The sequence below is a fragment of the Colias eurytheme genome, chromosome 14 (genome assembly GCF_061535395.1).
Source record: "Colias eurytheme isolate Ceu_HAF_F1 chromosome 14, ilColEury1 Martin Lab GWU primary, whole genome shotgun sequence".
NCBI classification, from domain to species: domain Eukaryota; kingdom Metazoa; phylum Arthropoda; class Insecta; order Lepidoptera; family Pieridae; genus Colias; species Colias eurytheme.
The window spans coordinates 4,546,856-4,569,088 of record NC_142993.1 but is presented as its reverse complement, the minus strand read 5'-3'; the positions used below and the strand labels follow the sequence as shown (position 1 = coordinate 4,569,088).

General features: G+C 31.4%; 2 protein-coding genes across 7 annotated transcripts in view; one reads left to right on the top strand and one right to left on the bottom strand.

The window, feature by feature from the left end:
* Positions 1-1,406, top strand: part of LOC149902833 (uncharacterized) — a 120,210-nt gene extending 118,804 nt beyond the window's left edge. For all 3 annotated transcript variants that reach the window (XM_090109628.1, XM_090109627.1, XM_090109626.1), the window contains 2 exons: positions 494-612; positions 957-1,406. In XM_090109628.1, the coding sequence (XP_089965754.1) occupies positions 571-612; positions 957-1,349 (435 nt within the window). In that variant the 5' untranslated portion in view covers positions 494-570 and the 3' untranslated portion in view covers positions 1,350-1,406. The remainder of the gene's footprint in view (positions 1-493; positions 613-956) is intronic.
* bs (serum response factor blistered) overlaps positions 1-22,233 on the bottom strand; it is a 173,452-nt gene that overhangs the window by 102,026 nt on the left and 49,193 nt on the right. For 2 of the 4 annotated variants that reach the window (XM_090109622.1, XM_090109623.1), the window contains exon 3: positions 8,549-8,584. The exons of the other annotated variants lie outside the window; for them this stretch is intronic. In XM_090109622.1, coding sequence (XP_089965748.1) covers positions 8,549-8,584 — 36 coding nt within the window. The remainder of the gene's footprint in view (positions 1-8,548; positions 8,585-22,233) is intronic. 4 annotated transcript variants of the gene reach the window in all.

Here is a 22,233-nt window from a genome sequence, read left to right as displayed (position 1 = left end):
CTGACACAAAATTTCGAGTCATTTGTAACAGGATGGCGGTTCTACAGGGTTCTTAGTACGCAATGATTACGATGATTACGGCTTAGGGATGAGATTTGTTTTCACCCATGACAACCGACATGAAAAATTATTGTACTTTTACTGTGCATTATTTATCTAAGAGCTCTTGGATAAATAATGTATTATTATAAATTGGAATCTTAATTAATAATCTGTTTTATTTCTAGAAGGTTTTAGACCCTATTTCTTTTAACCATCGAATACAAAAAATTGTATTTTTGTGGAATCCGGGGGTTCATTGTGTCATTATTTTTATTGGTTCATGACTTTTTAAGTTTATAATTAACAAATTCATTTGAACGATAAAAAAATAAAGTCATTAAGTATACATGGTAGATAGAAAATTAAAAAAACGTTTTGCATAGGCAAAGTTATAGTCCCTATTACAAGAAAACTAATAGATCATTAATTTAACAAAATTTTACTTTTTCAGATGGTGTACCATATGAATCCAAATGGTTTGCATTCAAACATCTATCTTTTCTAGAAGACATAAGATATCATCTACCAATGGACAAAAAAAACGAACCTTCTTCGACAGCAACCTTAAAAGTAGGTAATTAAAAATTATTAAAAAACTAATAGGTATATTAATACATATTTAATACATCATACATCATATAAATAAGCCCCGCCACCGTCATTGTGCATGTTATTTTTATTTCCTCGTGTTTTGTTTGCTGTAACTGCAATAAAATGTAAAATAATAAATGACAACATTTTCTTTCTATAGAATTATAAAGAAACAGAGTATAATTTAAAATTTTCTAATATTTAAAAGTTTAAAATTAAATTATAATGCTCTCAAGCCAATTAACCTATCCTCTCAATAATAATACTCGGAATAGGTGATCATGACAACATTAATTACTTATACCATGAAATCAATTCAACAGGTGGGGAAAACAGAACCTGAATCAGATTCCAATGCAGAAAATGAAAAAGAAGAAGAAGAAGCTGCTAACAACAGTGAAAGTGACATGCCTCTCGCCTCAGCCACAGTATGGATGCAAGGACATGAAACTCCAGAAGAACCACAGCAAACCACCACACGAAAACGCAAGACGGTAAGGAAAGTCATTAGACGAGCGAAGAAACTAAAAAGTGAAGAGTATTTTTACAAACCAGATAATACTTATGATGCATTCGGTAGATTAGTAGCTAGTGAATTAAGAAAATATGATAATCACACTCTCGCATACGTCAAGAAGGCCATCATGGATATTATATTTCAAGCTGATACGGGCAGTCTTCCTGCAGTCTCAATTGAATATAGCAATGAATATTAGGATAATAATATAGATCAAATTATTATGTATGTACATATGTTGTATATGTATATTAAACCGAATACAAGTCTGATAAGGTGTTTTATTATTATTTGGACAGAAATTCAAACGAATTGCTTAAAATAGCTTTGTAATTTAGTAAAAGTTTATTTTGTTCTTCAATATTATGATTCTGATTTGAATTTCTCTAAAATATTGTGAACAATTTGAATGAGCACAAATATTTGTATATTAGAAGGGGAAGGGAATTGGGTAGGCTTAATATAATTGTAGTCTAAATAATCATACTTGGGATCGATTTGATTTGTAGCACTACTAACACATGCTCAGCAAAAAAAGACAATCAATTATCAATAGCAAGACCGATTCCGTTCAACGATAACACTATCGAACATTTAGTCACATTCTACTAAATATTATATTATGTAGGTATGTAATGTAACATGTAGCAATATTTCGCTTCCTTATCGATGTTTGCGCCGAACAAAAGAGCGCAAAATTACAATCCGCAAACAAGTTCATCCGTCAGTCACTCGGTACTGCTTGACAACGCACGGCACTCGGTTTTGCATGAATTTTAATGCATCGCTGACAACATAAAAGCATCATAAAGAACGTGGAAATACGACCCCATAGTATCGTCCTACTGATTTAAAAAAAATGGTGCCAATTTACGAGCTGTTTCAGAAGTCAGTGTTGTTTGAAACGAGGTAAAAACTTACACGTTTTTTCGACGTAGTTGTTGTTTGTTAAGTTATAGTTCGTCCACAAAGCTCGCTTGTTTTTAAAATGTTTGACACATGAGCCACAATATACGACTTTCTAGTGGAGGCTACTTTTTGTGCGCCCTATTCGACAATGAAAATTATTTGTTTCATATTTTTGTTTTTATCTCTTTCGACTTTTTTGGGACCGTTTTAATATAGAAAGTTTGTTTCAAAAATACACAGTAAGCGAATATTTCAAATAAATTTCACAATACGCAATAATCAAATATAGTATTGTTATCGTATCTTTGTCGAAGATCCCGTGTAAGTGTATTTAGAAGCTAGTAATGTTGAACATGCTAAGCACAACAAAGTGCTATTGAATAGAACGCGCCGTTATTCTAACATATAATTACTTTATTGAGTCGTAACAATAATTGAGACATAAATTACTATATTTTCAACACTCCGTCCGTGCTATGATCTTAGATAAACACACTGGGGAAAGGAGATAGATATATCGACTCATTATTAATTGGAAAGAGATAAATTCATTTTCCGGTTATCTGTTTAAATCGACAAAACAATTAGCAGTTTTAAATCGTCATAAATCTTTTATCGATACAAGCGAAATTATGCTTTGTTGCTTTTCATTTAGAGTTATATTCGTGAATTGAAAAGGTGTAGAGAGAAATCTAGGAACAGATTGAAAGACTGAGTAATAGACGTAAATGCGCGTGCGCATAGATTTGAAAGATAGTGTAGTGTCGGTGTTAATTTTATAACTATTATGCAGGATATTTTAAAACAAGATAAACTATTAACAACTGATATAATTTTGCATCAACTTAATTGATCATTGTTTCATGTTAAACAAATAGAAGATATTAATGAGACCTCGTCTTAGATTACTATTATTAGACTTTGAGAAATCAAATAGATGTTTTGTATTAATACTCGCATGCGTAATATATTTTTAATGCGTATCCCCGTGTAAATAAATACAAAAAATGGTTACGCTAAATACCACATCAACAGTACAAGCCCCATCTTCACTCGACACTTCCTACCATTTGTTCTATCAATCACTGGCTCTCATAATAAAAACTTGTCGTCATATTATAACGGATGTAACACCACATGTCACTGATTTTAGCACTCCCGCGCAATTCTATCAAAACTAACATACCGGATACATTATATTGTACTTGTTATAATAATTGCAAAATATTCGCGAAAGATTTACGCAGTACCATCAAGTAGACGTCGTTTATCACGATATTTAGAGCCATGTGATCCCTATTTGGGATCGTGTTTTTTTTTCTTTATTCCTATCTCGGTCTAGTGTATAGGGGCATCTCTGTCTAATGACGTCACACAACGGTGCAACCGCGCGGTCTAGACTTCAACGGTTAAATGCATTTCTGGAAAATTTATAGCAATGTTTTCTTGGTACGTTGTACAATATTTTCTATCCCACATTCGATTTGGAAAAAGTCGACGCTGCAATGTAACTTCAAAACATCTTGTATAATTTATTGTTTCACTATGTAGGTGTAATGTGCGTTATTGTATTCATTTGTTAGTGGCCATTATTATTCTACTTCATGACAAAGGGTAGATCATTACGGTCATAACATTCACGTCAATTTTTTACATACAGTTTTAAAATATACGTAATTAATAAAATTTGTTTGTAGTAGGTACTGTTACCTTATTCATTAATTAAATCAACAGATCTTATTACGAAATAAAGATAATACATAATTGCGATGTCCTTATACTCGATCGATATAAAGTAAATGGACAAGCGATCGAATTTATGAATAAATTGTTAATTACATAATTCGGTCGTTTTGGCGCTACCGAATTTGTTAAATAAACGCCTTCAAATAACTGAGAGACAATTATAATTATTTAAGGATAACCACTTGTCAATGTCGAATTCTTTTAAATAAAACTGAACTAGTATTTTGCCAATTAATTTCAATTTATGAAACACAGAGTAATGTTAACACGATACTTAATCACATTGAGGTTAAATTTAAGTCAACTTTTTAATTAGGCCTAGCATACTACAGAAAAAGTTTCATTCTTTAATACGTAACCCAAGTTGTGCTTAAAAAAATTGAGGGAATATTAACATTCCGTATAAGCCATATTTGTCAAAAAATATTTTGTTAAAACCGTTAGTTACTAAACGATACCAGTTACCACTCTTATCTATCTTTTACAGTCAGAAAAAGGTTTTCACGCAAAAATTACACGAAGGTGGGCAAAGTTTCCGGAAATCCATCTGCCATCTCATAAGGCACAGAACGGGACTATCCAGTCTCGAAATCTTCGAGGGCATCATTCGAATTTAAATTTTTCATGATATTGAGCTTTATAAGCGCATCATGTGTCTGATAACTCTGATTAATACTTGAGATGGATCTCTGACGGACTGGTTGCAACGGTACTTGCACGGTGACTTACGAAATTGCTTTTCCAGCTTTGGATTATTGCACTTCGCGATTTAACGCTTTTAATTTAAAACTAAAAATAATAAAATTAAGGCTTTGGTTGAAAATTATGAATAAAATGTAGAGAAATTAAAATCAAATTTCGAATACAAATACCATTCTAACGATTATATTCATTGTGACCAGATGCAACTCGCCGTAAATTTATTCAGCCATTTTTAAAATACTGTTATTGAAATCTATACATTTTGCCGAGCTCTACAATAAAATTCATACTTTATATTCTTTAGACGTCGCAAAGTTTCAATCGAGTTTATATTTTACACAAAATTGTATAATAATATTGCGTAAGATCCCGTTAATGGGAGTTATTTCATAAAACAAATGGGCCCAGGGTGACGTGCAGCTTGCTTCCTTCAATTAAATGTCATCAAAGGTCGACTAAAAAGTGCTAGTGATATATTGATCCGGTTCCACTTAGCTCCTGATAGAATACAATTTTAAAGCAATTTATTAGATCTAGATACTAGAAAAAATTACGTGCTAAGTCAATGCGCGATAAAGCTTAACTCTTACGACCCGTGATAGTAATTACTCGTGATACGAAGAACAGGGAAAGAAATCGCATTAAGAATAATGTTAAAAAGCTGAAATGAACAAATATAATTCAATAGTTTTGTCTAGAACGCATATTTTTTAAATAACATTGTAAAATTTGACAAGCAATAGGTATCCTTAATAACCGCTGAATCTACATTTGGTAAAGCCCAGACAATCAATTCACCGAACAGAAATAACTTTATTATAGCCAATAATATTTATTACATTGTAAGCACACCGTAAAACAGAGCATTAAAATTAACTGCAGCGTATATGAAATTATATGACGCCCTAGGGCTGCAGTTAGAATTAAAAGGCAGTTACGCACACAGCCGTTATCCGAAGCCTGCACAATTTGTGTACACACGACACTATCGCGTGGAATAGCTTTCAATACCATTACAAGCCTCTTTACGAGCTTTGAATAAAGGATAATGCGAACATTGATTGGCTTTTATTTCGATTTAAATTATCAGTTTTGTTTTCATCGATGATAACACTTGATTTATAATACTGAATAGTCATTCCGGTGTGGGGTATCATTAGTACCGGTCAAGTCCTTTAGAAATTAAATCTTCTTAATAAAATTATTCTTCTACTACTTCTGAATCACAAACGAACCACTTACATCAATTAATTAATACAATTTTCTGTATTAAAGAAGTTTCAGAATAATCATCTTAAAATTCGTTTAATCAATCTTCTATTACCTACGTCTACACCACAGCTAAAAAGCTCAAGCAGTTCAAGCCTTTAATATTTTCACGTTTTATTTTATTACATTACTCACACACAACATACAGAACAACAAATGGTGGGACAATTTGAAAATTGTGTCCCATTTTTTTACTCCCAACAAAAATAGTACAGAAAATTCTGCGACTGCGTAAGTGTTTATTGATGACGGCGAGGTGACACTTACGTTTTCTTACACTCCACACGTGAATTATTTATACAATTACCGGCAACGCGTGAACGGACGTAAATTACACTTTTTGTCTATATTTGCAAACGAATTCAGCAATTTTAAGAAAAAGCAACAGTTTAATAACGATCGATGGCGACTTCTTCCGTCTAAACTGGAACCACTATTTTTTAATATTTATCGATTCGATAACGTGTTGGCAAATTATATAAAACGGTGCTCTGAATTCCTTCTCAGTAAAATATTTGTAAATGCATAAATGTAAAATGAAGGTTTTATCACACTGGTAAGTTCTGGACACCCCATATAATTGTGAACGTGACGAAATAATTATTATAAAATAAAGTCAAAGAAAATTGTCTACCTTATCTTAGTGAAATTGTTCTACTTGCTCATCAAGAACATCTATGTATATTTAAGAACGGTGAGCAAAAGAACCCTTTACTTGAACTTGAAGCGTTGTTGAAAGACTTTCAAACATCAGCTATAAATAATAACGCAGAATATTTTCGTCTCTATTTATTAATATGTGAGAATAATTTTTGCTTTTAATTGATTTATCGCATTATAATAAATTAAATGCGATCACGTATTTAATTTTGACCAATTACAGTTACACACAGAATCGAAACGATACAAATATAAAAATCAATTTAACAAGACATAGGTATTTCAAATATTAGAAAAGATGGGCTATAAATAATCTTGTTAAAGATAATTGAGAATTATTGCGTAGTGCAGGAGCGGCGTATCGCGCGATTCTAACGCGATTTTATATGAAGCTGCGAAACGAGCGATTTTGTTAGCAAGTTTGGGGATTTTTTTTATATAGTCATACATGTCTAAGCTTAAATGTATATTATCACTTGTACTCGTAGTTTTTGTATTCTAAATGAATATATTTATAACAATGGCTTTTCAATGACTCATGAAGAATAATATGCTGTATGAGTCAATACGTAAAACTGAACACGGTATGTGTTCAGTTTTACGTATTACTACTGACAATTCAAACTTTAAACTTTTTCAGTCTTGCAAAAGTAAAACTTTGATACTTTAAAAATAAACACGAGAAAATAGAAGAGGCCTCATCTATACTAATATTATAAAGAGGAAAAGTTTGTAATTATGTATGTATGTATGAATGTATGGTTTTCACGCATAAACCTCTCAACCGATTTTGATGAAATTTGGCACAGACAATCTTTAGACCCTGAAAAAGAACATAGGCTACCTTTTATTGCGAAATATATACCACGGGCGAAGCCGGGGCGGACCGCTAGTCTGATATAAAAGTGATAAGCGGAGCCCATATTCATTATGCACCCTCAGCGCTAGGGGCAAATTCAGTATATTCTCGGTCTTTTTCTTATTAAAATCATTACGCTCATAAAATATCGCTATTCTTAGAGCCCCTAGCCAATAGTTCGTACCGTGTAAAGGTAGCGCGTCGGGCTAACATCATTTGTTGAATTTACGATGATGTTCTTATTGTTTATAGCTCAGTTTGGCATCATTGTGATGCCGAGATTAGGAAGTAGGTGAGTCCAACTCCATATCGCGATCGAATTATTATTGAGTAATAAATTTCATCCTCGTTTTGTTGTTACCGACAAAATACTGGGAATTTTATTTCGTTCATGATGGTAATTGAATGGAATACCGAATAGTTGATTTCATACGATAACTCGTATAAGTCGTAGTAAAGCTGAGATTGTGTTATTTCTGGGCTTGCTTTAAGTATTATGTCAAAAGGAAAGGTCGTATTTAAAGTAAGTTAAAGCTTGCATATTTAAACAGACGCTGTGCTAATCAATATTAACATCCTAACTTTCTGCTCTAGAATTATTTTAGCCAACTTTTAAATGATTAATAAAATGAAATAAACATCTTAAAATAATTAAACGTACCACTTGATAGATAGACAATGGATATACCGAATTTCAAATACGAACTATTGTTAGCTACAATACAATTGATTGACTTATATTACGTGGTTCAAGGATCAATTTGTGACACAATACAACGAAAACACGCGAAGCATTTAATAAATTACATAAAATAAGCAAGCAACTAGGGATCTAGGTGATATCTAATAATAGTCGTGATAATGACTAAATTGCACGATCTCTGCGCTTCATAAATCATTTTAAGTCATTTACTGGTTTTGAAATAAGAGCGATTAACGTGACTTATTAACTTGAGAACTTGCTTTTATTTTTCATACGATCTATTCGCAAGATACGACTTGGATATATGAATAAAATAAATTTAACATAAATATAAATTGTTGCGATTATAAGTGTCATTTAGTGTAATAATTAAAGTCATTAATATTTTACTTTGTATTCATAAAATGAATTATAAAATTACCATCTATAAAAGCGTAGCTAATCTCTATTTACACAAATACCTATATTATAGAAGCGAGTATTCCGATGATTGGATGAAATTTTGTATAGAACCTAAATAGGTTTTATAAGAAGAAGAAAATTTACGTACCTTGCATATTTCCTTATCAGAAGCTTCGCCCAGAACCTGTCATAGAGAAGAAGGGTTAATTTAGAGGAAAACATGCATATTAGAAATGTTAAAAAGATCCATCCATTGTAAAGAAAAAGGCATGAGGCGTTAAAAACGTTAATTAGTACATTTGAACAGGAAAACAGATAGATAAGACTTATAAATGTATTCTAGGAAAATAGCTCCAAAAGGATACATTTGCCTAATAAAACCAACCACAAATTATTAAATAATTATTAATTATTATATAATATTATATATTACTAAATTAGCTAAATTTGGTTACCAGTTAATAGACATACAATATCAAGAACAATATATTTCTGAAGACTGCACGCCGCTTTTTATAGAAACACCCAGCTGAAATTAAGAACTGCCGCCTCATTAATGACGATATGCTCTATAGCTGAATTTGATAATATAGAAAAAGAAGATAAAAATCCCACCATCAATCGCCTCTCCAATGTTTCATTAAAGTATCGGATATATTGTCGATGGATTAATTCATCGCACACGAAACTCTGAAAGCTTTATATATTGGTTTAATTTTTGCCGATCGTAAAGTACTTTTGTCGTATTAAACGTTGGACTGTAATTGATTTTAAATTGTTTTCGACCGCCGAATTATGACTATTGAATTAAATGTATAATAATATTTTAAGAATATTGCATATTACATGCTGTGCTCGTGTTCATTTATAATATTTATTTGCAATCCCCATGTCGAATTATTGGCTGGGAGTGTATATCGTATTTTATTGAACCTCATTGAAAATATTAAATATACAGTATGAATAAGAGTGTTTTGCAGTCTCTTGAGAATAGTAACAGTTTCATACCTTCGCTCGCGAACTATGTGAAAATGAAAAATGAAATTAAAACTGCTGTCAAAATGTAAAAACTATAAACAATAATTGTACCACCACCTACTACTATTCTGAAAAATTTTCAGGTGTGGATTTGAAACTGCTATCAGCCTTAGGTGAGCAAGCCGTTGATGGACAACAAATTTTTACATTGGATAATTAATAATTTTCTTATTACAAATTACTAGCCACATTCTAAACAACACAATGCATATATTTCGATAAGCTATTCATCTCATATAGTCCATCGTAATACAGGTTTTTGCCCTTTGTGCTCTGTGAGAGCTTCATTAATTAAACATTATTCATTAAGATAATATTGTATAATAGTTGCTGCTGTCCTGCGTTACCTTGCTACAATTATCGCAACAACCCGTTTAAATCTTGCGACATATTCGATGCATAATTATTTATAAAAATAACTAGAAATTGTGCATTCCATATGAACGCGAAAAAAACATTTTTTTATACACTGGATTTCTACAATAGGTTTACAATCTAAAATTGGACTATTTTTCAAACAATATGGCGTTGATTGTACGTTTAAATTGTTATTGTTTGTCGAAATTTATTAAAACCTTTTGTTTATAACATGGTCCAATTATTGGTGTATAACAAAAATGTTTTGTGTAGGTATAGGACACATCAATTCACAATTGTTTTAATTATCAATTTACTTGTGTGCAATTATTGTCTCCAACATTTTATCGTGCTAAACCTGCAGATTTTCATAATTTTACTATTTCCAAGATGTTGACACAGGTCAAATACCTAGAAGATTCATGAGCATTATCATCCAGGTACCATTTACAATCTTATCAATATAGAAAGTACCTATAGTATCCTACAGGGGACTAGGCAGCAAATAATTTATGCACCTACCTATAAAAATTAGTCTAGACATCGGTGGCAAGGTTGCAATTAATATAATTCGACAATTTTTGTTTATTTGTTTCAAAACAAAACAGTAATTTAATAACAAACAATTATGTTCATAATTATATGAATAAGTCATGGTGTGCGTTAATTATTTATAACTCCTGTTGATAACCTCGTCACCAGGACAGCAGAAGACGTCCATAAAATAATTATAAAAACCACTTAAATAAACAACATGTAACAGTTAAAATTCAAATGTAATTGCTCTTTATTGCCTCTCAAAGCGAGAACAGCTAAACAACCGTAAAACGGGCATTATCAACTTTAAGGTTGGTCTCTGTGAGTTTTTAGTAACAAATGACACTATTATGTAGTCTAGATAAAATCTCGGAGATTTGGGCGAAGCGTAACATGTGGACAACCGGTCTCGCGACCCACTTGCTATGAGCGTGGACCTTGGTAAGTGCGCGCATTTTAACGCGCGCCTGCTACACTCTACTGATCCATTCCACATTTTTAAACGCAAAAATTCCAATTTTGAAATTCACGAACATTTTTTTTTATAAAAAAAGTTAGAAAGAAACATATAAGACAAGCTTTTGCGTTTTATTTAATGTAATTTATAGATTGCATTAACGTCTGAATAGAGGACGTACATCTTTCATCAAATGAGGCCTGAGTAATTTAGATTAATCGTATTCGATTGCGATAATACAACAACACTTATATGTCTCATATATAATATATTTTTTTATTTATGTAGTTTGGACGTTATATCGATGCAGATGTATGTACTATTTTCTGTACTGATGTTTGTTTTTTAATTTGTAGAACCTAATGTACTCAAATATTTTCCATTCCATTAAACCAAATTATTTCAAACATATTTCTTAAAAATAACAATAGGTACTACGATACCAAAGCTTTTAATGTAATAAACTATAAATTATAAGTTTTGGTATCACAACTTTGGTGTAAACATCATGTTTATTGCTATAAATTATTTTGATGTCTCTTTTTACTACACCCACCAAGACTTTGTTCTCCATCTTAAGGCGTTACCCGGCAATTTCGACTATTTTCAACCTCTATAAAGTCTGGTACAACATAAAGCACAATACAAAAAAAAATATATAAAATAGGATGGTCTTTGATCTTTAATTGCTCGCGAGGACTTTTTTCCAAAGTTAATAGATTTCTAGAAAAAAAATGTGCCGTGGTCATCGATTTTTCCGCAAATACTCTATAAACTTCGTAACCTGCTGACTTAGAGCTCTGAAAATTTTATGTTTAATAAATTATCAGTTACACAACAATCCCTGACGAGAATTTTTTGTTTCACTGATTGGTATCTTTTTAAATACAAAATTCGGGGAAAAAAGAAGGTGCAGCGGGAGAGGTTTGAGATCCGTCTAGTATGTTTGTTACTCTTTCACGTAAAAACTACTGAACCGATTACAATGAAATTTAGCACACATATAGAGGGTAATTTGGATTAACACATAGAATAGGTTTTATCCCGGAAATCCCACGGGAACGGGAACTATGCGGGTTTTCCTTTGAAAACGCGGGCGAAGCCGCGGGCGGAAATCTAGTTAGGTATATAATTTTTTCGATTTTAGAAATTTTGTAATATTTAGCGAACTTATATTTATTAATTCGATACTTAATATCCTGTTATATCTGAATACAGCACTCAGAATATCTACTTACAAATAGGTACATAATATACGTATATATTAGTGGCTGACAATAACACCCTGAACCTATACACAGATTAAAAATTGTCTAATTCACCACTAAAATGTGTGGATTTAAATAAATTCTCTTACTGGATGAAACCTACAATGCTTAGACAATAGCTATTAGTCCATTCACGAAACGACAATACCAAGTCCACTGGCGACACTAAGTAGGCATGTATAAGTAATTCACAAACAGGAAATGAAAATCACTACATCATGTGAAGTGGCTGTAATTGCTTTAATTGATACACCTAATGATTTGTTTATGTTTAAGACGAGATCCATGTGATTTCAACGTGCACAATTTACATTTATCCATACTAATATTATAAATGCGAAAGTAACTCTGTCTGTCTGTCTGTTACTCAATCACGCCTAAACTACTGAACCAATTTGCATGAAATTTGGTATGGAGATATTTTGATACCCGAGAAAGGACATAGGCTACCTTTTTTTGCGAAATATGTACCACGGGCGAAGCCGGGGCGGACCTCTAGTTGACTATACATAAAAAATTTTAATTTAACATTGTACAACATACTTTTTCTGGTTAGAACCTTTTTGGGGTAGTAAAAAATAAGACGACTCTATTCAATGTAAGTACCCTGGGTATAAGAGTGAAGCTATAACTCCTTTTCTGCAAAGGATAAATGCTTTATATTAGAATATTCTCTATGGTTATAATGGTAAAAACCACAGCCTTAGCGAAAATACCTGAAGGTTATAAAACTGTTTACTAGAGCCTCTACAAAATATGACCATTGAGATAACGTAAGATTGCGAGCACCATTTGGAATCCTTCGTAATTAAAACTAGGCAATTTCAAAGAAAAGCAGAAAAACTCAGTGAAATTAAAATAGATGCTTCGTTGGCTGAAATTAAGCTCTCAATAACGCAAGTGCTTTGAAACAAAAATTCTGTAGTAGTGTTTTATCTTTATTGAATGTTTGATAGCTCTAGTTTATCATGGAATGCAAAATAACAACAAACAAGGGTCAAATATGTTTATTTCAATTCACATAATGACGTAAACAAATTTAGCATTTAGTGAACTTTATCCGTGCAAATATAATATAAAAATTATAATTAAATGTCATGCTTTACCTAACTGCTAAATGCCTAGACAACAAAGGCAGGTGTTATATGAATAGGCTAACTAATTAACATAGACTTAGTTATTGAAAAAAACTGACAAGCTCAAGCAGACTTGCCTGAGGGTTCCGTTGATTAAAACTGTCGTATTAATTTATAAATCCATCTAGGAACTAATTTCTACAATGCTAGTATGAAATATTTATTACGTTAATATAAAATCAATTAGTATTATGTCGTATAATAATAATGACCATCATCAAATAGAACATAATATAGATATTAATTTGTTAGTATTGGTGATTAAATAAAATCGGAATTAACTCAGTTATAAGTGAATTTCTCTTTATTATAATTGAAAATTAACATTAAAAACTGTTGCTTTTTAATAATATGTGTACGCGGAAAATATCCTTTGATACTAACACCAAAGCTATTGAAAAAAAATGTTTACCTAACTATCTACGAATAGAATGAGACAGTCTACAAAATAGAATAAGATAGCAAAATAAAATAAATATATAAAAATAAGTCAGTGCTAGACTCAAATCTGCTAATAAAGCTTAACGAGAGATGGTAATAAACATCAGCAAAAAAAACTCACTAATTAACCCCTTTTAATATCTCCACCTGTGAGAAATACGGTATTCTAAATGAATGGATTATTATTATCTCTTCCAGCATCTACAATTGGCGTATCAACGTTAAGTATGTGCATAATAAATAATACATAAACTTAATAAGTAAATAGAATTCGCCATATGGCATCGTTCTTGGGGTATTTACTCAAGGTGTCTTTTAATTTACGTGTTTGTTTATAGGCATATAAATGTCTAAATATTTAAATCAAAACAAAACATTGACCATTTATATATTTTAAAAACAAAGCTGAATGAAAAATCAAGAAACACAAATTTAAAATACACTTTTTACCTTCAAGAAAACTTTATCTTATGCAGAATGTGTCAAATAAAGATTCATGCCCAGATGAAATACATAGACAAATAGAGGTATTACTGATAAATTATTAGTTCATTAGTTATGCAAGTATAATAAAAACTATAATCTGTACTAAACACGCATAGCCGCAGGTTTGCATGAGGCAAATTATCATTTTTGCATCGTAAATTTCTATAATGTATTTATATTCAAACTAACATTTCCCAAAAAAAGTGAGTAAAAATTTCTAGAATTTCAAATGATGTGTGTATTTTGACGTAGTGAGGTAATAAGCTTCGCAAAGTAAAAGAAAAACATATTATGACAACTAACAACTCATTTATAGATACTCAATAGGCAGACGTTTGACCACTATCCCGCCTGATGTAAAGTGGTGATGTGGCGGTGCGGTGATGTGATCTATGAAGTAGCACGTCTGAATAGAAGAAGCCTATTCTAGACTTGAAGAGCTGCCTATTGCAATGGTCTGGAAACAACGACGAAGGAAGAGACTTTCATATATAATTCTATAATTTTTGAAGATATATCTAACAAAACGTTAGTGAAAAATTCAAAGCATCGCACACGTAAATTTATCAGGACGTTCAGGACTGAAAAGATGACAAGTAATTTGAATTCTTATATCTTAGCTCTACTTCAAATATATTCACATGCAAAGAGTGAATTTTACCCTACTGATTTAGAATTTTCATTCCTTTTAATCTATAGCGAAACAATGTTACCTTAATTGGATGAAGTATGTACCTATATTCGGAAATCGGAACCACATGAAAAAGTAAAAGATACCAAGTGCCTATTAATAAATGTCGTATTGAATTACCATCTATGAGGCAATATGACTCGTGAACATGAATCGAACAACTCTAAAATGTATTGTTCGTGTCACTTCAATTTCGAGTATGTAGCGTTGGCAAAAAAATGTAAATTGAACTCATTATATAACGTTCTATACTCAATCTTCCATTCATGGAAGTCTTTTTAAGAAAACGAATAAAATTTGTTCCCGACTTTTGAAGGCTTATAGGAGAAAGCTTTTTAATTATAAGAAATTATGAAACTTCACAATAGTTAACGTTCTATCATTCAATTTTTTATCATTTAATAATTAGTTATATTATACTTATTGAATGTTATCTAGTTATATTATATCTATTGTAACAATACATAAAGAGCTTAAAAAATTAATAATATATTATTTTTTACAAAACGGAAAAAACGCATATTTCACATATTTTTCTATCCATACAAAGTTGAACATAATACACATTTATCATCATAAACGCGTAGTGTGTACACAATGACCCTGTCCGAACTAGTTCTGTCACCTGAACTCCCCCGCACTTTATATTTAATCCATTCATTCAAAATAAAGAAAAAATAGGCACATATATTTTTAAAATATTACGAATGATGAAAAAAACTCGTATATCAAAAACAGAAAGTAAATTAATTTTACTTTTCTTTAGAAAATATATGTTATTTGTGTTTATAAACGAAATTTCTAAGAAAAAAACATTCGTAAACATTTAAGGCCTATTAATGTTTTAATATCCTTTAAATTGGCAATTTCATAAGTCTAAAGCGGGTGATAAACACGAAAGTGTATGAATATTAATATTTAGTAAACTGAAGATTCCTTCCAATTAATCATCTTGATGTTATGTTTCAACTTCACCGCCGTGACCTTTCGTCGAGATTAAAATTTTTATGTTCAATTAGCGAGTGCATAATTTATATTAACGTGTTCCATATATTCTGTACTAATTTTATTATGATTTCATATATTTCATGTTAATATTCTCAGCTGTCAGTTACAAGTGGTAAGAAAAACAATTTGCGTGGTGTTAAAAATTTTACCAAAGAGCATGTTTTTTTTTTATAAGGGTCAGCGCCCCGCAGTTAAAATCGTGGGGCACAGCTAGTTTCAAATATGTATTCTACTTGCTGTTAGGTTAAAATATTAAATGAAAGAAAATCGTACTTTGTTGCATACTTCTCACTAATAAATCAAAAACGATTGAACAGATTAATAAATAAATGATTGTACGGTTGCATTTTATAACACGTAGGTAGATAATTATTAGTTAGGTACCCCTCAAAATTTTAAAAACTGAAAAATCATTTCTCGGCGGAACTGTGGCGAACCGCTAGTAGTGTTATAAAAATTACTGGGTATTTACTTGTTACGTGCATTTTATTACAGTACATTGTATTGCGCGAATATATAAATTACTCAGGTACATATGGTAGGTATATTTGAATATAAATTATGTCTTTTTTTGTTTCCAAAATGACCATTACGAAGACAACCCGTTACAGAATCCTCAGACAAAATACCGACGATTATATCGTAAAATTTTACAGTGACAATTTATTTATGCCATTAAAATTTGTCTCTTTCGCGCCGTTTAATTTTCCTTTAAAAAGACAAGGACAGATGTAATCATAAAAATAAATTATATGAGAAAATTAACGGCAGTTACCGTAAAATAAACACGGAACCTTCTATTAAGTTAATTATTAATGAGTGTTGGACACCACATTGTTGGTTTTGAACTGTTACTCCAATTTCGAATGCTTTCATTCGTGCGAAAGTATTATCATTAAGTATCTTTCAAGTGAAGCGTAATTTTCTTTCAGGAAAAATAAACGTTCCCTATATATGGTATTTTACATGAACAGAGGTCTATTTAAGAGCCCACAATAACTAAAATATTATTCCTTAGAAACTAATTATGATTTCTGATTTAATATGGCAAAGATGTGAGTCGAAGACTGATTCTATCCGTGCTTTCCTTCCAAATTTTTATCACTTAATCCAAGTGGCTATTTTATGTATGTGCCTAGCCTAAGCACAATAAATATAATAATATAATAAAATATTATTTTTTTTTATTTATAAATAAGTATAAATAAATTATCTTACAAAAAAAACATAATATCTAAATGAATATCTTAATATCAAAACATTATAAAATTGTTAACAGATTTATTGATTTATTTTTCAAAGCTATATATTAGGGACAAATTGCGTCAATTTTATGAACGAGGTAGGCGTTGTGAATAATCATTGTACAGCCTGCAGACGATTCTCCGTTTATCAGTAGGTAATTATCCAAAATTTGCGCCTTAATGAGCGGTTAACGTAACCAGCTTCGCGGTTAGCGACACGCGGAATATGCTTTATACTTTATAGATTACTAAAATGCTTTTTACGTCACGACTTTATTTAACATACATAACTATTGATTATAGAATGAGGTGGTTATCTACCGCGAAGCATGGTTTAAGTTTCGTACAAGAATTACGTTGAAAAAATATTTATTAATATGTAGAAAACATAAGTATGTTGCCATAGTTAAGGTCATTTTTTAAATTAATTTTAATGATTTACATGTAGTTGTACTGTTGTAGTTGAAAGATAACCCCGCTAGGAAAGACAAGCAGAAGAAAACCAGTTAACGCAGATATTGGTGAATGATCCCACTTCCCATTTCTATACATAATTTCTATCCATATGTGGGTAACAAACCACAAAATTGAAAATCAATAGGAAAATGGAGTAATTAAATTAATCTTACTGAAAGATAGTGGTTAATTCCAACCTCAGGTTGCCAATATCAACGTTTGAAATTTGAATAACCTATAAAATTCTAGAATTATTTTCCTTTATATGCGTCTAACCGCAACATCTTTCAACATAAGCCGGCTCATCTTCATATGCAAAATCCAGCGGTATGTTATTAAAGGCGTGAGTTATGGCTTTGACACGCATAGTGTTGCCAGGGTATTAACAGAAGCGATAATTAGCCGCGAAATTTTATTTCCCAGAAAGCTCAGATCGTTGGAAAGCCATCTCGTATCGTGTAATTATGTGTAAGTGATACTCTTGCCTTCGTCGGCCGTGATTAATGACTGCTGTCCGTCTTTATGGATAGATTTTAATACGCTGACGAAATTTATACGACTTTCGGAACTAGCCAAATGTGAGGTAAAAGCAAATCAAAAAATCAGCAAAAACAATATATTTTCAAAAATTATATCCGTGCCACTCATGACACTAAAAATGCATTGATTGAAATTAATTTATATATAGTTTCCGTGTCTATTTTCGTGTCCCTGCAGAATACCTCTAAAATCTTTATCTCTTAACTTACGTCACAATCACATAGAAACCACAATAGTGACGTATTACCTATTTAATGAATTATCCTTCTATTGATAAATTTTAACTTATCTTTTAGACCGTCCAAGTATTTAAAATATTGACATATTAATTGGTCTTATCATTTAAACCAATTAATTATGGGTTTTTCGCAGAATTGATACAGTAATTACAACATTTGAGGTATCATAAGGATTTTTCATGCACGTATTACCATAATATGTTTCCTTGTAGGATTTACAGTGAAAAATGATAAGTTATCATCCTGTAGCTATGCAGAATTATTCAGAAGTTTCGAATATAGTCGATATTAATGAAATATGGTTACAAAATTGCTTACGAGAGTTTGCCAAATTCGAAAATATTTATTAGAAAAACATCATAATTAATAAACATGTTACGGGTATATATCAAATAGCAATAAAACGGTATGTGGGCGAAAATTGATTTGCGACGTGTGTTCATTAACATAGGAGCTAATCGTGTGAGTTTTTAATAGGATTGCAGTTTAAAAAATCAATCAATATTTTTATTCTTCGCAGTGTAGGTTGTAGCATGAACAATGAACATAGGTAGTCTATTTGATAGGGCGAGGGAAGCTAGTGCATTTTCAGTGGTCCAATTATCTTATTAGGTAACGCTTTGTAGGGTTCTGAGGATAGAAATTTTCCTCAATTTAATTGTTTTAAAATCTTAAACAACAAACACAAAAAACAATTTACAAAAGTTATCGTAAATTGCTGGCTGGAACCCGGTTTCAAATGATTCTTAATAAATCGTAGGTTAGTGAGGTTAAATCATTTACATAAATTAAGGTTAAAGAAAATATTCACATAATATCTATACATTAAGGATAGATAGGCCTGGACCTGAATCCTGATATCCATTTTTGTAAGAATTTAAAACAAAATATTAATAAATATTTTTTTACCGTTTGTGCTTATTACAGGTCGTGTCTGATATTACTGGAGATATTTTAAATGATATGGTCATTTTCTCTCTCGTTGTAAGGAAGCTGATGACCTCAGCCTTAAGTAAGTAATTAAGATTATAGTCGAATAAAATATGGATAAAATAGAGAACATATCCTATAAAGTGGGTAGTATGAATAATTTAAAATTGCTATTTTTTTAGCGGCCCACGATCCGATTAGTCAGTTTCGACATTCCCCGCCTACGCCACGGTTATTAACATAAAACAACACAATTCATTGCGCAATAAACGCAAAATGAGATTTTATCTAGACAAAAATTGCACGTAAATTTTTTAAATCCCTTTTCTATGGCCTACTACCTAAGTTCGAGCGTCTTACATAATCTTTTGGATCTTATTTTTTATTAATACCTACATTGTGCATTTGAAGGAAATGTAGAGCCTTAAAGTTGTTTGCTTTTTATTTATTAACGACCAGAGAAAATACTACAATAATTGCATAAAACGTTTAAGCGATATTTATTGCCACAATTGCTGGCATATTAATCATTACGACCATCATAAAATACAATTTTATTATCTTTACCAAAAACCATTTATTGGATTTAATTAATTGTTTTATAACGAATCGAAATGCACAACCATCTGATATAGTTACCGTGAATTAAGCTCATTGGTTCGCATCCACTATAGATAATATTTCACATTAAACAAAGCCTACAATTTCGCGAACCGACAAAGCAGCATCGCAAATCTTATTTGCAGACAACGAGCGATAACTATCTCATTCTTTCAACAATGGCCGCGCTCATAAGCCGAGCCTAATTAGTAATATTCAAAGTGCATTGTGGCTGTTATCTTGAAATATACAATAAGATGGAAACGCGTTTATCTAGGGCGATACGGTTCGGATTGCCCGCGACAATTATCAGTCGATGACGTTTCTCGGGCTGCTCTCCTGCGAGCTTATCGCTATACGGCTTATACATTGCTCCGCTTGAACTCTAAGTACGAATGCTTTCACGACCGACCCAGCAATGTAACAGCTGCATAGAAAATGGATTGCTGTGGAGTCCTACTCGTGTTCGGAATACGTAATGGTCGGTAGTGCTCGCCCGTGTACTGAGAGTATTGTTTCACTGTGTGGACGTAAATTGAATGTAGCACAAAATGTAAGCTACTGTTTGGCAATAGATTCGATTTCATTATGTGATTTTTATTATTGTCATTGTATTGATGACCAAATAAATATAAATAAATAAAATATTGATGAATCTGCAATTATTTTGAGGGAAGCAAATGGATAATATTACCAACAATGCTCAAGTAAACTCACTCACACACTCATCACTCCCCAATTCGTATTGATACCTATTTGCAATACACCTAATTTAGATTATTCGACGGGTCTCTATATTGACTAGATGTGGTAATATAATGCTGATAGCACCATTCTATTTGTATTAATATTTAACTGTCGATAAACGCCTTACTGTGTGCAAAATTAACAGAAAGTGTATTCTAATTTGGGAATATTCTTGGGACGAGGTGATAGGAGACGTATAACCCTCATCATGAATAACTTCCCCTGCCTATTATTAATGTCATAAATCAATAATTTCAAACAATTTACAGACGTTCTTGCAAACCCATAAATTGTTTCTTTGTACATTATACAAATTAAATAGATACCTTAAATAAAGTTGTAATATAACAAACTAAAATTGGTAGAAAAAACTCTATCTATAGAGCATAAAATACTGCCTTATTCTTACTTTCTACTCCCGTTCTCAGATCTTGTTATTTTTTAATAAAAATAAAAATAATCTTCAAAAGTTAATTAAGAAATCTCTCCACTGTCTAGTGTCATTCTTCGCGACTAGCACTATGACCTTTTGACTTATTTTCTTTCAAGATTGTCATTAAGGCACTTCTAGCATTTCTACAAGTTTTAAAGCAAGCCAAGACGAGTGTAGTAAGTTAAAATCTGCAACTAATTGGAAGGCAGTGCGACATTGTTGACGTAAAGAATTGTTTATTCGGCTATTGTTTTACAGAAGACGCTAACTAAAAACCTTACCATACACAAGGGGCACTGTTACTTGCTGCAGTGGAGAGGTTACCGTGGCAGCGGGAGCGTCTGCTTGCAACATAGCGAAAATATTTATTAACTACATTATTTTACATCAGCTGACAAATTTTATAATAGAAAATACCGAGTCTCGAGAAGGATATCAATAGTAATTAGGATAAGCTTAATAGTATGAACACCAGGCTCATGAAAAACAGTTTATAACTATATTAGGAGCCTGTGTTAATTAATTTTTAACACATAATAATTAATTTTAACATATAAAATGGTGTAAATAAATGATTTATTTATTTATTTATTATACTTATACTTTCATTTCGAAAACATCGTAGGTTCAAGTAGTTTTTGCATAAAACTCGTTAGTATCAAAGCAAATTTTCATAAATTTACTAGATTTTTTATAATTTTCTATGCAATTTAGTTTTTTTATTAACGTATTAATTCAAACAAATATGTACTTATCAATATATAGAAATAATATTAATAAATTTCAGTCTATAACAAAGGTGATTTATTTATTACAATTCCGAAGTTCCGAAAACTAGCAATATCTTGTCAATACTTTTGACGAAGCATTATAAATTAATTACTAAATTCACAAACACAAAAACCATACCTCATCTGTACCACACCATGGTGAATTAATTAAATTAATTGTTATTTCTGCAGCTACTCTTTATTACAAATAAATACCGCTTTATCTTATCCAATGCAGTCACAACCTTTCCCTACATTGCACAAACGACCGCCGACAGTGCGTAAGTCGGAATAGGGTTGTGCAAAAAATTATAATAAAATCGAAAATTAATTAAATGTTTACATTACATACATAGCGAGTTTTAACATCGCTGCTTGCGGACGTCCCACTGTTTATGTTGCTTTTGTATATTTCATGAAAAGATTGCCTCAGAAGATAGCTTCTGTCTTCAAAC